This window comes from Castor canadensis, chromosome 11 (assembly GCF_047511655.1).
Source record: "Castor canadensis chromosome 11, mCasCan1.hap1v2, whole genome shotgun sequence".
Classification (NCBI taxonomy): Eukaryota; Metazoa; Chordata; class Mammalia; order Rodentia; family Castoridae; genus Castor; species Castor canadensis.
In genome coordinates, this window is record NC_133396.1 from 14329021 (window position 1) to 14344287 (window position 15267).

The 15267-nt window shown below is 39.9% G+C and overlaps 1 protein-coding gene across 11 annotated transcripts in view; it reads left to right on the plus strand.

The window, feature by feature from the left end:
- The window catches only part of Tanc2 (tetratricopeptide repeat, ankyrin repeat and coiled-coil containing 2), a 387000-nt gene that overhangs the window by 360473 nt on the left and 11260 nt on the right, over positions 1–15267 (plus strand). For 9 of the 11 annotated variants that reach the window (XM_074045367.1, XM_074045366.1, XM_074045370.1 and 6 more), the window contains 7 exons: positions 1296–1429; positions 2690–2813; positions 10054–10229; positions 10641–10773; positions 11316–11345; positions 12168–12259; positions 14642–14788. In XM_074045367.1, the coding sequence (XP_073901468.1) occupies positions 1296–1429; positions 2690–2813; positions 10054–10229; positions 10641–10773; positions 11316–11345; positions 12168–12259; positions 14642–14788 (836 nt within the window). The remainder of the gene's footprint in view (positions 1–1295; positions 1430–2689; positions 2814–10053; positions 10230–10640; positions 10774–11315; positions 11346–12167; positions 12260–14641; positions 14789–15267) is intronic. The other 2 variants (XM_074045369.1, XM_074045374.1) reach the window with 1 other exon arrangement.

Consider the following 15267-nt stretch of genomic DNA (forward strand, 5'->3'; position numbering starts at 1 on the left):
TTTAAATCTCTTGGTTAAGTGAAATAAATATGCATTTATTAAAAGATAGATTTAGTATCTCCAAATTCCTCTTTCTACTATTAATAGCACACTGTGGATGAAATAGGCACTCAGAGAATCTCCACTGTTCCAGAGATTATGAATAGTGAACAATAGCATAAATAGAAGAATGTTTAAGCTTCTTCCTACTGTATGTTTTATACTCACTCTAGCTAATTTTTATCTGTGACTCCATTATTTTATATTAAGAAGAAAATAGCCTTAGTTACACAACTGTTTTCTCATCTTTAAGATCATTACCTTAGCCAGGTGTAGTGATGCACACTTGTAATTCCAGCACTCAGAAAACTGAGGTAGGAGGACTGTGTGTTTGAGGCCAGCCTGGGCTACGTAGGGAGACCTGTCACACACACACAACTACCTTTTTTTTTTAATTGTTTTATTATTCATATGTGCATACAAGGCTTGGGTCATTTCTCCCCCTGCCCCCACCCCCTCCCTTACCACCCACTCCGCCCCTTCCCTCTCCCCCCCACCCCCTCAATACCTGGCAGAAACTATTTTGCCCTTATCTCTAATTTTGTTGTAGAGAGAGTATAAGCAATAATAGGAAGGAACAAGTGTTTTTGCTGGTTGAGATAAGGATAGCTATACAGGGAGTTGACTCACATTAATTTCCTGTGCGACACACAACTACCTTTAACAATTCTGATCTTTATATAAAAATGCTTGCAAATTTATAAGAAACTTCTGCCTTAATTACTGAAAAAAAAAGTGGCCCAACATCCTCAGACTGCAGTTCCTGACTTTGGTTCTTTACATTTGAGAGTTCAGGAGTAGAGGATGACCAGGGGTGGTACCCAGCTAATTCTAAAAAAGACTATAAGTCCCTTCTCTCTGGATTCCACTCAGACATAGACAGAGATGGGAGTAGCTAGGACAAGGAACCAAAAGAGAGGTAAGCCAAAGTAGACACAGTGTAGGTAGGAAAAATGAAACCAGCTGTATTTTGAGCAAAGGTAATTTTCAACAGATTTATTATTATTATTGTCCCCAGATACTGTGAGCCCATTTAAGTGTTTGTATTCATTGTTATTCTTTAAATTTTTTTCCTTCCTGGAAAAGGTGCTAAAATCATTACTCTTGGAGGAAAAGCAGCAACTACATTAATTGGACACAGTAACTTACTGTGTTTACATTAAAAAAATTTGGAAACAACATTAATGCCATGTTTAACATTGAAGAGTAGAAAGAACAAGAATCAAGTATCTTCAGTCTTTGTTCTCTGCCCTTAGCCCTGACAGCTGCAGCTGGAAGGGGCAAACTGGAGGTGTGCCGTCTGCTCTTGGAGCAAGGGGCAGCAGTGGCCCAGCCAAACCGCCGAGGGGCAGTACCCCTATTCAGCACTGTTCGCCAAGGCCACTGGCAGGTAAGCAGAATAGCTACTTCCAGTCTCTCAAGCAGGAATTAGTTCCAGGTGGAAACTTCTGATGCAAATGGGGAAAAAAAAATCAGCCCAGGTACATGCCTGTAATCCCAGCACCCGGAAGGCTGAGGCAGGAAAATCTCAAATCACGGCCAGCCTGGGATACATAGTGAGACTGTGTCTCAAAACAAAACAAAAAAAAAAAATCACAGCTGGGTGTGGTCACTCACACGTGTAATCCCAGCTACTCAGGAGCTGGAGGTAGAAAGATTGTGGCCTGAGGCCAGCCTGGGGAAAAACCCAAAACCTTATCTGAAAAGCAAACTAAATCAAAAAAGGCTGGGGGCATGGCTCAAGTGGAAAAGAGCTTGCCCAGAAAGCATAAGGCTTTGAGTTCAAACTCCAGTACCAAAAAAAAAAATTCACAAATTTTGGTTTACCCAGCAGTCCTCAGATTTGAGGATTTGAACATTTATTATATTAATATTCTGTTTAATTGAGAAGGTGATAAAAAGTTAACATTCAAAACCATTATTGTGATCTAGGATTGACTAGCTGCTTTTGTCCTGGTCATGGAGTGACCTCCTTCTCACATTTCCCAGTACCCACAGTTCATTGGAAAGTTCATTTCTCAACAGATCCCTACTAACACTTACTTGCAGGTATCCCACACCTGCTAAAAGGAAATGTGCTATATGCAAACCTAGTTATATGATCTTTTCAGATGTTTGAATTCTGGATAAATGTTAATTTATACACTTAGAGTGGAAAAGAAAGCATTCTGATAGTAATCTTTGAAAGTATTCGAGTAGAAAAAAAGACTGTAGAAGGCAAGCAGTGCTGGAGTTATCCTAGGCACTTTATTGTAGTCAGTGCAGTGGTAAATATGTACTGCTACAGACAGACTTGTAATCCCTAGAGATTAATAAAATGGCTCTGGCAATTTGTGTTGGAGCTTACATTTTGGAATTGTTTAGACTACTCTTGACTTGTTTTCCTTTTTTGTTTTTTTTTTTTTTTTTACTTAATAACTCCGTCAGATGGTTCAGGGATGAATCCTCCTCATTTGTCTATCCCTAAGAGAGACAGAGTAAATCACAGGTCATTAGAACTGTATAGGTATTTATAGGGGTCTTACAGAAGAAAGGTACTTGTGGAGCTCTCTTGTACAGTAGTAGCAGTTCACACACTTTAGGAGACCATATGCATGTGTCTTCTCAAAAGCTCTTGGAATAATTGGTCCCTATTTTTCTGTACTTATAGATTGTTGATCTTCTTCTCACCCATGGAGCTGATGTCAATATGGCAGACAAGCAGGGTCGTACTCCCCTGATGATGGCTGCTTCTGAAGGCCATCTAGGAACTGTGGACTTTCTTCTTGCACAAGGTCAGTCCTGGGATGTCAAAGCTGGGTGGTCACTTTCCATAACAACCCACTGAGCTACTGATTTCTAAAATAGATCCCAGGAAATGTTAAGAATGATTACTATTAATCCATTTGGTTTGAAAATGAAAGGCTTTCCCCTGTCCTTGTATACAGTGGAATCCTTCTAACTCTGATATCCCCTACTTCTTTATGTTCTGAGGAATTTTAGTCAAAGTAACACATTCTGTACACTTTCATTCAAATCCATAATCTCCAAGAAGATTCTTTTTTAATATACACACAATAAATACTCACTTTCCAGAAGTGGTATTTTAACTTTAACTTTATCAATTCTTTGTTAAGCCTACACAACTAAAATTTTTCTTGAATGAAAGGGAAGTAAAGGAAGGTTAAGACACCTGCTAACAGTGGGATCCTATCTGGAAAATCAGGATATTTTTATAATAAATTCCTTTTGATAACAATATTCTCAAATTCCTTGTGAATGGAAAATAAGTTAAAGGATATGGACCTGTATAAGCTTGATAAGTTTTTTTCTTCAGTAGAGGTCTACTATCATAAAGCATTTCAGGCTCCTGTTGATTCTATTACCTCATTCACGCATACAGAACAGTGGTTAGTGATGGTAAATCTCCATAGTAGAATAAAGCTCAAGTTACAGTGATACTACAGTGTCATCTAGTGGACAATTTGATGACTTCATTTCAATTAGCCTCCACTAATAGTGAAGTAGACTCAAACATCTATAATTATATCCACAAGCACACGCACTTTCTTCAAGGAAACCAGCTTCCTGAAGAACTGTGCCCAGGCCCGAGCAGCTGAGGGTACTTGAATTAGGGGAGAGGTCTTTTTTTTTTTTTTGTCTTTTCTTTTTTGGTGCTAGGATCGAACCCAGGGCTTCACATATGCTAGGCAAGCACTGTACCACCGAGCTACATCCCAGCCCTGAATTAGGAAGACTAGTTTCCCATAAGATTGCAAACTACAGCCTAGTCAGAGATTTACTGGATCTTTAGGTGTCCTTCAAAGATTTTTTTTTTCACATCCTCAGACTCAAAGCTGGGAAAGAATAGAGTTGCTCTTCCAGTATACAAGGTGGCTCTTGCCTCCCCAATATAAACTACCAAACAAGTCTGGCTTCATAATATCTATCTTCATTTCTGCTGGAGAAGGGAAGAGGAGGCTTTAGGGACAGGGGGTTGGAATGTGCCTAGATTCTCAAGATAAGATGTGGCAGGAGTAAATGTTCCAGAACAAACTGTGTCCATTGGAAAAGGCAGGACCTCCTCAGTCCCTGATAACCTTTAGATAGGTAGCTACAGTGTCTGCTGTATGCAGTAGCTGCTCATTAAGCACAAACTCCAGAGATTTGTTTTCCCTTACCACTGAAGAAGGCATTCTGCTCTTTGGACTAGTTCCTTTTTTTTTTGCTTAAATTAAATGAGAGGCTTTAGCTAAGTCAGCAAATTCTATAAACATTTATTTAATCTATATAATTTGCAGAACACCATCATCATTTTGATTGTTTTAATAAATAAATTATAATTTGTACCCTCAAAGGGTACAAAGAAGAAATGAAACAAAAATAAATACCTTAAAAGGCAGAGAATCCTAAGTGTTCTGCTAAAGGTAGTGTATTAGAATATATAGACTTTGAAATTTGAACAGGAAAATGTTCTATATTTAGGAAGAAAAAGTAATGTAGATGAAAGGTCAAGGAAGAGTAGCAGTGAAGAAGAGGTTGGGGAAATGGGCTAGTTGCCTACTGAAGTACCTAACAGGTATAGGGAAATAAAACTCGAAAAGTATTTGGAAAGAAATGGGAAATAACTAGTTTAAAAGAATTTAGGGACAGGTATCATGGTGTGTGCCTGTAATCCCAGATATCAGGGAGGCAAAGATGAAATTATTGCGATTTGAGGCCAGACTAGGCAAAAAGTCAGTGAGGCCACATCTCAAAAAAAAAAAACATGATTGTACCCACCTGTCATTCCACAAAGACAGGAAATATAAGAAGGAGGATTGTGGTCCAGACTGATCTGGGGGAAAACATGAGACCCTGTTTCAAAAATAACCAAAGCAGAAAGGACTAAGGGTGTGACTCAAGTGGTAGAGTGCCTCCCTACAAGTATAAGATCCTGAGATCAAACCCTAGTACCTCAAAAAAAAAAAAAAAAGCTACGCAGGAGGTATAAGTAGGAGGATTATGGTCTAAGACCATCTCCAGGCAAAAGCAAGACCCTGAAAATGAAACTAAAACAAAAAGGCTGGAACATGGCTGAAGAGGTACAGCTTCTTCAGGAGAGGGAAGGAGAGAGGGAAGGAGGATTTGGACTTGATTCTAAAGAAAGTAGGAAGTCTTTAAAGATTTTTAAAAGGTTCTGGGGATACAGCTCAGTGCTGGAACACTTGTCTAGCATGCAAAGGAAATAGCCTACAGAATGGAAGAAAATCCTTGCCAGCTATACATCTGATAAGGGATTATTAACCAGAATTTACAGGGAGTTCAAAAAAACTATACTCCCAAAGAATGAACCACCCAATGAAAAAATGAGCAAATGAACTGAACAATTTCCAAAGGAAAAAGTACAAATGGCCAATAAATGCATGAAGAAATGCTCCACATTCCCTAGCCATAAAGGATATGCATATCAAAACTACATTAAGATTTTATCTCACTTTAGTCAAAATGGCTATCAAAAACAATGTAAACAATAACAAATGTTGGCAAGGCTGTAGGGAAAAAAGGAACCTTTATGTACTCTTGGTGGGAATGGAAATTAGTACAACCACTAGGGAAAGCAGTATGGAAATTCCTCAAACTCTAAACATTCAACTACCATAGGATCCACGGATACCAGCCCTGGGCATATATCCAAAGGGAGTGTAAGTCAAGATACAATAGAGCCACTTGCATACCCATGTTTGTTGTAGCACTCTTCACAGTAACCAAGCTCTTGAAATAGCCCAGATGCCCTAAAACTGATGAATGAACTGAGACAATGTGATATATATACACAATGGAATATTACTCAGCTATAAAAAAAGAATTAAATTATGTCATTTCAGTGGATGGAACTGGAGATCATGTTAAACCAAGTAAGTCAGGTTCAGGAAAAAAAAAAAAAAAGGTCCCATGTTTTCTCTAATATGTGGAAGATACATCCAAAAATAAAAGTATACAAAAATACAGACATGTATATATGTGTATACATATATATAGACAGACAGACAGACAGAGAGAACATGTTTGGAATAGTACAATTGTGTTGTTTGAGGAGGCTAGAGGAAGAAGGAAGAGGAAAAGAGAGTGAATAATATCGAAATACATTGCATCTGTGTAGGAAGATGGCATAACAAAATGCACTGAAAGCTGTATAGTAGCTGAATATTAGGGGTAAGGGAGAAAGGGTAAAGTAGAGTAATAGGGGTGTTAATCTAATCAAAGTACAGTATATTCATGGGGAAATACCATGGCAAAACTCCTTTGAACAATGAATATACACTTTAAAAATGAAGAACAGGAATGTAAAACAGATCCTGTTAGGGGTGGGTGACAGTGGGAGGGGGAGGGGGAATGGAAAAGGTGAAGGAGAGTGAACATGTTAGTGTTCTTTATATACTTGTATGAAAATAAAACAGTGAAAATTATTGAAATCATCTTAAGTGGGGGAGGGGTTGAGAGAATGATGGTGGGTACAAACCTAATCAAGGTACATTATAATCATATATGCAAATATCACAGTGAAAACCCCCTGTACATATAATATATGGTAACAGAGGGAGGGAGGAGGAGGGGAGAGAGAGGAGACTTTAAAGACTTTAAAGGGAGGAGAGGGTCTGTGAATATAGCTCAGTGTTGGAGCACTTGCCTAGCATGCACAAGACCCTTGTGTTGGATCCCAGCACCACATAACATAAAAAACAATTCTTAAAAAGGGAAAGTTGAGTAGACGTACTGGTATAGGTAACACCAAATGGTAAATTATCTTTTTTTTTATTCATATGTGCAGTAAATTATCTTATACATATTCTAGAGAGCAACATTAAAAAAACAGAACTAGGATATCCTAAGAAAAACCTATTCCCAAAGACAACTTTAAGAGAAAGGCAACAATAGTAAAAACGTAAAATTTGTAACAAAAATGTGAAAGGTTTAATTTGTTTCCTTGAAACAAATTAAAATGAAAGAAAATAAAAAGGCAATAAAGGAGAAAGGGAAGGGAAGGAGGGAAAAAAGGAAAGAAGAAAGAACTTGAAGCCAATGTTGTGTTTTCTTTAAAAAATAATTACTCTAGCAGTAATGTTAATAGTAAATTTGGTGAAAGAGCCAGGTGCTAGTGACTCACACCTATAATCCTAGCTACTCAGGAAGCAGAGATCAAGAGGATCACTGTTCAAAGCCAGCCCTAGGCAAGTAGTTCTCGAGACCCTGTCTCAAAAAAACCCATCACAGAAAAGGGCTGGTGGAGTGGCTCAAGTGGCAGAGCACCTGCCTAGCAAGCATGAGCCCCTGAGTTCAAACCTGAGTGCCACCAAAAAAAAAAAAAAAAATTGATGAAGGAATAGTAGTGGGCCAGTATATCAGTTAAAGAGCCATTATAAGATATTCATGGGGTCATTCACTGTCAAAATAGAACAAAAGGGCCAAGTGCAAAGAAATATTTGGATATAAACACTAATTAAATGTAGAAAATAAGAAGGGAAGAGCAGGCACAGGAGGCAGAGATCAGGAGGCTCATAATTCGAAGCCATCTCAGGCACGAGACCCTATCTCAAAAAAACCATCACAAAGACGGGCTGGTGGAGTGGCTCAAGGTGTAGGCCCTGAGTTCAAACCCCAATACCTAAGAAAAAAAAAAAAAGAAGGATAAGAGAGTAAAGATAACTCCAAAGTTGTAAAATGAATGTTACAACTCTAGATGGATGAGAATTATGATTTCATTAACTGCATGGAAAAGAAAAGAGAAGAGAAAGATTAAAAATGGAATTTTGGAAGTATTAAGCTTGTTTCATATGTATATCCTTATAATTTCTTAAATCAGCTTTCCAGTTTATCTATACTATACATCTAAAACCTTCCTTTCATTCTGCTTTTTCCTTTTTTTTGTTTTGCTTTGTTTTTGTGGTACGGGATTAAACTCAGCCCTGCTTTTTCTACCACTGGAGATTGTCCAGGAAATTTATAGGTATTGCATCTGAGAAAACTTGGTTTCTCTCCTATATTCAATTCATTCCATGTTAGAGTCAATGTGTCAGTTGTAAACTCTACACCATTATGAAAAGATAACCTAGTATCTAAAGGAATTTCATCCAGTTAGAGGTGTAGTACTTCCCAGCTTTTCATCCTGCTATGGGAAGGCACAAAGCCTTCTGACCTCTATGAATGCAAAGGTGAGAGATCATATACCTTCTGAGTAGATCCCAAGTCTAGATGTGGCCAGTTCCTCAGCTTGACCTAATATCAGAATCCTGTCCTCTGACGAGGCAACCTGGAAAGTGTTCCAGGTGCAGTAAGTTGATCTCTAATTTAGTTAGTAAATATTGCGAAGAGAATTGTCTTAGATACTATTTTTCAGCACTATCATGGAAATGGTAGGCTCCTTGCCATCAAAAAGCTTGAAGCCTCCACCCAAGAACCAAATGTATGGTGAACTTTAGACTGATTACAAAACCATGCCCAGTATGCTTGATCCTTACAGATGAAATTATACATGTCGTTGTGAAATAGGTGCAGAATATGAAAGGGACTCAGCTGGTGGGGATTGAAGGTTATTGAAGAAGCCTCACTAGTTTAAGTAAACTCTGAATTTCTTTTCAATTATTTGGGTTTTTTTTTTCCTTTTTTGAACTCAGATCCTCAGGCTTGCTAGGCAGGCGCTTTACCACTACTCTACCAGCCCTAATTATTTCCTTCTTTAATTGACAAGTAAACCTTGTATATTTGCGGTAGACAGCATGATGTTTTGCTTTATGTATACCTTGTAGAATGCATCAAGCTATTTAACATATCCATTACCTCACATGCTTTTTTGTGATGGAAATCCTTAAAAATCTACTCTCTTAGCAATTTTCAAGTATATAACACATTGTTATTAACCATCATGTACAATAGACGCCTTGAATTTATTCCTCCTATGTAACTGAAAGCTTATGCCCTTAACCAACATACCTCCAATTCTACCATCCCCCAACCTCTGGCAACCACCATTTTACTCCATGTTTCTATGAGCTGGACTGTTGTAATTAAATTCAGAATTTCCTTTGTGACCCGGACTGAGTGCTCAACCACGAAAAGCACATTCTCCCCACTTTGTAAGGAAGGAGAAAGTGACCTGATATTATCACCAATGATAGTACCAGGCTCCTATTTTAGGAGAAACTTTCAAGGAATTTATACTGTTATGAATGGAAGACTTCCACTAAGTTCAGAGAACATTCACTAAGAACTTATTATATGTGAGTGGGTTACCTAAACACATAACAGAATATGTTAAATGCATTCAAAATGAAGTAACAGCGAACAGGGAGAAGTTTCTTAGAGGCAGGGGGATTTCAGATAGTTCCTAGAGAATGAGTAGAAGTAAGGAAAGTCATAGGAAAGAAATATTCCATACATAAGAACAATATAACAAAAAGTGAGGATGCAGGAACATTTATGAAAGATCCTAGAAACATTGAGCATATCCATTTGGCCAAAGCAGAGGATTCTTACATGATAAAGGATAAAACCTAAGGATAAAGACCAATCCTGGGAACAGATTGTGAAGACATTGAATACCCAGTAAGACAACTGAACTTCATTCTATTGATAGCTTGTAGGATCAATTTTAATAATTTTACTGAGGTATAGCTGATATACCAGGGTCAGTCTTTGGGGCATGGCAGGGGGAGGGGGTTGGTGTGGCAGTGCAGGGGATCAAACCCAGGGCCTTCTGCATGTTAGGCAAGTCCTCTACTGCTGAACTACAGCACTGCAACCCTTGTGGGTTATTTTGAGACAGAGTCTCACTGTGTAACTCAGGCTCACCTTAAACTCACAATTATCCTGCCTTCACCTCCTGAGCACTAGGATTATAGACATGTGCCACCACACCTAGCCAGGGTCAATCTTAAAATGGAAACATCTAGAAAGGAAAGATGTAGTTTGGCAGTGCTTATACCTTAAGTACTATCTTTCCTTCCAGCTACAAATTTTTATGCTTTCTCAGTCCTGAGTTATCACTTGCTCTTGTAGGTGCCTCCATTGCTCTAATGGACAAAGAAGGATTAACAGCCCTCAGCTGGGCTTGTTTGAAGGGCCATCTCTCAGTAGTACGTTCTCTAGTGGATAATGGAGCTGCCACAGATCATGCTGACAAGAATGGCCGCACCCCTCTGGACCTGGCAGCTTTCTATGGCGATGCTGAAGTGGTGAGTGCCTTTAAACAAGCCTCAGGAGTGTAGGGACAGGGGATGTTCTCCATTAATAATATTATCTGGAATCAAAGGCAAGGTAGTATTTTGATGATTCCTAACATAAGAATTTGCAAAACTGTTCTTGCGAGAGGGCAGGAATCTGAAAAACAACGATTAAAGACCAAAAAGTAGTCTGGTGGAGTAGCTCAAGCAGTTAGAGCACCTATCTAGCAATCAGGAGGCCCTGAGTTCAAACCTCAGTGCCACCAAAAAAAAAAAGACCAAAAAATAGGTATGGACTGAATAGCTACACAGGCACTTTCAGACCGGCAATTGAAAAACTGGCACGCAGCAACCACAGCCCTCAGTGAGACAGTGCTAAGCCATTGCAGTTGTGTTTACTTCTCTGTGTGATCCATGTTGTAGGTCCAGTTCCTGGTGGATCATGGGGCCATGATTGAGCATGTTGACTACAGTGGGATGCGCCCTTTGGATAGGGCAGTGGGGTGCCGGAACACTTCTGTTGTTGTCACTCTCCTGAAGAAAGGAGCCAAAATAGGTAAGAGAAAGAAAGATGGTGTTGGCCATCTGTGCCCAGGGGCCAGACTGGTCCAGTGGTCTGGCTGTCCTGGGTGTTTGGTATGAGTGTATATAGCTCCTCCTCTGCCCTGGTCCAGTTCCTGTCCAAGTGAACAGAAAGGCTACAGGCCCAGAGAGAGCACCATATGAGCCATGGTCTACAGTCCCCTGTGTCCAGTCACATGGTTCTCTGCCATGCCCCTTGTAGCCTTGCCAGGAGGTTGCTCTGGGCTTAAGCACGTCTTAGTGCTGCCTCTACACCAGCCCTACCCTATGAGCATCCTGAATCCCTGCCATGAGCCTTTGCTTTCCTTTGCTCTGTATGTGCTTCCAACTCTCGAGCCCCTGCTGCTGCTGTCCCAGCTGCTCCCCCACCCCACAGACCTGTAGACAGGGTTGGCTGATATGCTGGCTTTTTTGCTGCCTGCCTCTCACTGTTGCTTTTTCCTTCTTTTTTTTTTTTCACCTTCATCCATTTTTTTTTCCTCTCCTACAACTTTTTGTTTTCTCCTTTCTTTGAAGGTTGTCAGACGTTACCGAGTCGCCCACGAGGTATATTTCACCGCTGTCAGCATCAGGCGTGGTCTGATGGCTTGGTCAGCTTTGCCTTCTCCTCTTTGATTTTAGCCTGCATGAGTTCCCTACACCTCTAATCTTTTAATTTACTTCACCTTAAAAGAAGATTTTTTTAATGACTGTTGTAGAGAATAACTTGAACTTTTGATAACTAACCCTGAAAAGCTTAGTTGATAAATAATTCAGGCATCTGAAAACTAATCAATTTAATTTAACCTTTCTTTCTTTTGTGGGTAAACTAGTCCTTGATAAGTTGGTTTGTTTCATGTCTGTTTAACATTCAAACTGTGCTCCTGGTTCAAAGTGAATCCCAGGGAGTTCTGTTTGGCACTTATAAATTAAGGGAACCTTTAGACTCTGTAATAGTTTCCCTTCTACAAAGAACATATTTGACATCTGGGAGTTCTGAGTCACAGATCGAAAACAAATTACCCTTTTTTGGATTTTTTTGATATTATGGTGATCTTTAATGCAAACTCTCCCAGTTTCCTGATTTAGAATAATTCCAAACTAAGCCATTGTTTGACCATACACAACACGCAGACTTTACTGCCCTCCTGTGGCACAAGCTCAGAGAGTTAAGATGTTCTTATTTTAAGGTGAATCACAAACAAATCCAATGCAGCTTCTTGGCAGTGGGAGTCACTAAAATACTCTCAGGTCTAAAAGATGAGGTGATTATTGTGGAGCAAGTTGTTCTCTCAGCAGAAATTCCCCCAGGATGTTTTTTTCACCTAGCTTCCTACCACTTTTACATTGTATGAGTTTTTTACCCATCATGCATCCTGTACACTACAGGTCCAGCCACATGGGCGATGGCCACCTCCAAACCAGACATCATGATCATCCTGTTGAGCAAGCTGATGGAAGAGGGTGACATGTTTTATAAGGTGAGGGCGGGAGGAACAGTTTCCTCAAAACAGCCACGGACTATTCCCTACATATAGAATCTTTCAAGTCTTGACAGTTTTTATCCTTTGTTCTGGAGGCAAAGGGAGAATGCCATTCTGTAAGCCAAGCATGGTAGCACGCACATAATATTCCCAGCACTAGGGAGGCTGAGGCAGGAAGATCATGAATTCGAGGCCAGCCTAAAGCTACATAGTAAGACCCTGTCTCCAAAAAAAAAAAACCACAGAATGCCATTCCTTAGTGATGGGCTCCTGGGATTTTGTCTCGTCAAGCGAGCAAGAGCTTGGGAGTGTTGTTCAAGTGGTGGAGCACCTGGTTAGCAAGTACAAGACCTCGAATTCAAACCCCAGTACTGTCCCCCAAGACAGAGAGAAAGAGAGAAAGCAACCGCAGCCTACACATGCCTGCAGCTCCACCATCCTAAAGCCCTAGTTTTATCTGGTCACAAACAGGTGATGGCCTAGATTTTACATGGAATTTACTAATTAAACTCCTTGGGACAAGTTTTTGCAAAATTATGTAGTATAATTATTTGTAGTCTATTGATTTTAGCTTTCATATTTAATATACACAAAGATTTAAAAGACTACAGTATTAATAGCTTTCCTATATCCTCAAATAAGATAAGGAAACCAAGAAAAATAGCAGTTACAAGATTTCTTAAAGTCACTCACGGAATGATAATTTTAAAAAGTAGGGAGTCTTTTTATACTCACAATTCGAACTGAAGTCTCCATAGCCCACAGTAGTTCTTGAGGACATTCCATGTCATAGTCATCTCATAGTGTTAGATTAGCTGGATCATCTCGTGAAGGTGAATGCAGTGGGCTTTTAGCCATGGATATCTCTTGAGATCTCCTCAGACCTAAAAGATGAGTAAATGATTGGGAAGCATGTCATTCTCCCTTTATGTTAGGAGTATATAAGCTCCTGGGAGCAGAATTCTATGTTCTGAGTATCCTTTGAGTGAGAGTCATAATAATCTAGGGCTTGATCCCTGCCCCAATCTTGATTTCATATAATTTCAAAGAAAATTACTCTACATATCATATTTATGAACCTCAGAACTGCATTGCTGTCAAGGATCTAATGCCCTGATAATAGTATAGCTTCTTGTATTCCAGAAGGTAGGCAAGGAGTCCTACTTCTTAATGAATATAGGCAGAGCTGCTATTGTTCCTGCCCAGAATTCTAAGTTGGAAGACTCCAGATTTCTCCTAGTAAAAGGTACTAAATGAAAAATTAAACATTGGGATACCTGGAGAGTGGCAGCTACACAGAAGGAATAGAGTGGATAAAGGTGGGAGATGCCTCCTCCATCTTTCCAGACTTAGCTTGCAAATTATCAGGTACAGAATATAAAAAAGTTTGAGGTTCCTGTGACCAGATCCCTAAGTTGATCATAGACTTTATCTTAGAAAATGTCTCCTAAAAGTCAGATGGAATCACAAAGTCTAAGCTTCACTCCTCTACCACCACTCTACCGCATGACTTTTCCACAGACAGGGGATATGGATTGTCATTATTTTCTGCCATGACGTTAGGGAAACAATAGCTGGTCTACTTTAGCTTCCATACTTTTCATGAGGAAGAAAATGACCTCTTCTGGGGGCAGCAAGGTGGAGCATCAGACAAAAACAAAAACTAAAAGAGAGGCTAGGTATAGTGGCTCACACCTGTATCCTAGCTACTTGGGAAATGGAAATTGGGGGGATTGTGATTCAAAGCCAGCCTGGACAAAAAGTTAGCAAAACCCCCAACTCAACAAATAAGCCAGGCATGGTGGCTCATACCTGTGGTCCCAGCTACATGAAAGGTCACAGGTAGGAGGATCACAGTCTAGGTAAACCTGGGCAAAAACATTAGACCCTATATAAAAAATAACCTAAAGCAAAAAGGGCTAGAGGTGTGGCTCAAGGGGTAGCGCACCTGCCTAGCAAGCATGAGACCCTGAATTCAAGCCCCAGTAAGTACCAGTCAGTCAATAAATAGATAAATGGGAATAATGCCTGTGGAATGCTTTGGACCAGGAAGTTGTCTATGTCTCAGGGAGAGCAGTGCAAGAAAAAAAAAAATGAACTTTAAAGTGACCAGGTCACTCTTTTGGAATCCAGTTGGAAAGCTGGGAAACAGGGTCTTCCATTTGTCAAGACTGTTTCTCTGGAGTGTTCCCTCTTACCAAGTGAGTTTCCTATAAAAGAAAAAGAGTAGAACCTTTCTGTTCTCACCATCAGGGTGTGTGGGAGGTTTAACCTTAGTAACAGCTGCTGAGAGCAGGAAGAAAATAGGAACCAAGTTTACTCAGTTGCCCTGCAGACCACCTGTGACATGTGCCTTTCCATCTTGTACCCCCCCATTAGAAAGGTAAAGTAAAGGAGGCTGCCCAGCGCTATCAGTATGCCCTGAAGAAATTCCCTAGAGAAGGGTTTGGTGAGGACTTGAAAACCTTCCGGGAGCTAAAGGTGTCTCTCCTCCTCAACCTCTCTCGATGTCGCAGGAAGATGAACGTAAGTCCTTTTCATCCCCTCTCCTTTCTGCACTTATGAAAGTTGAAAGTTCATACACTTGTTTGTACGAGGCCCCTGAAATCCTCTCTGCCCCATTTAGAATTTGGTTGTCCTTCACAGAGCACTGACATTGCGATTTGAATCAAGTCTAAGAAGAGTCTGTCTCTCAAGCTTAGAAAAGTTAATGCTGTGAGCACTTTGTAGCATTTGAAATGTCATAATTCCTGCTGAGAGTGACTGAGATACCATAATTCCACTCCCCCCAAGTCGATTTTCTGCTCTTTGGGAAAATGTGAGAGCAGTAATCACCAGAATTTCAGCTACAATGAAGTTCAGATTTTAGTCAGTCCCTTCCTTTCTAGTATACTCCCTACTCATTTAGGAAAGGGTTGACAAGCAGGCTCAGGATCATGGACTTCAAGGTTCAATTTCTGAGACTATTCTTGAACTTTTCACCTCCTTCCTCATTTTTTATTCCA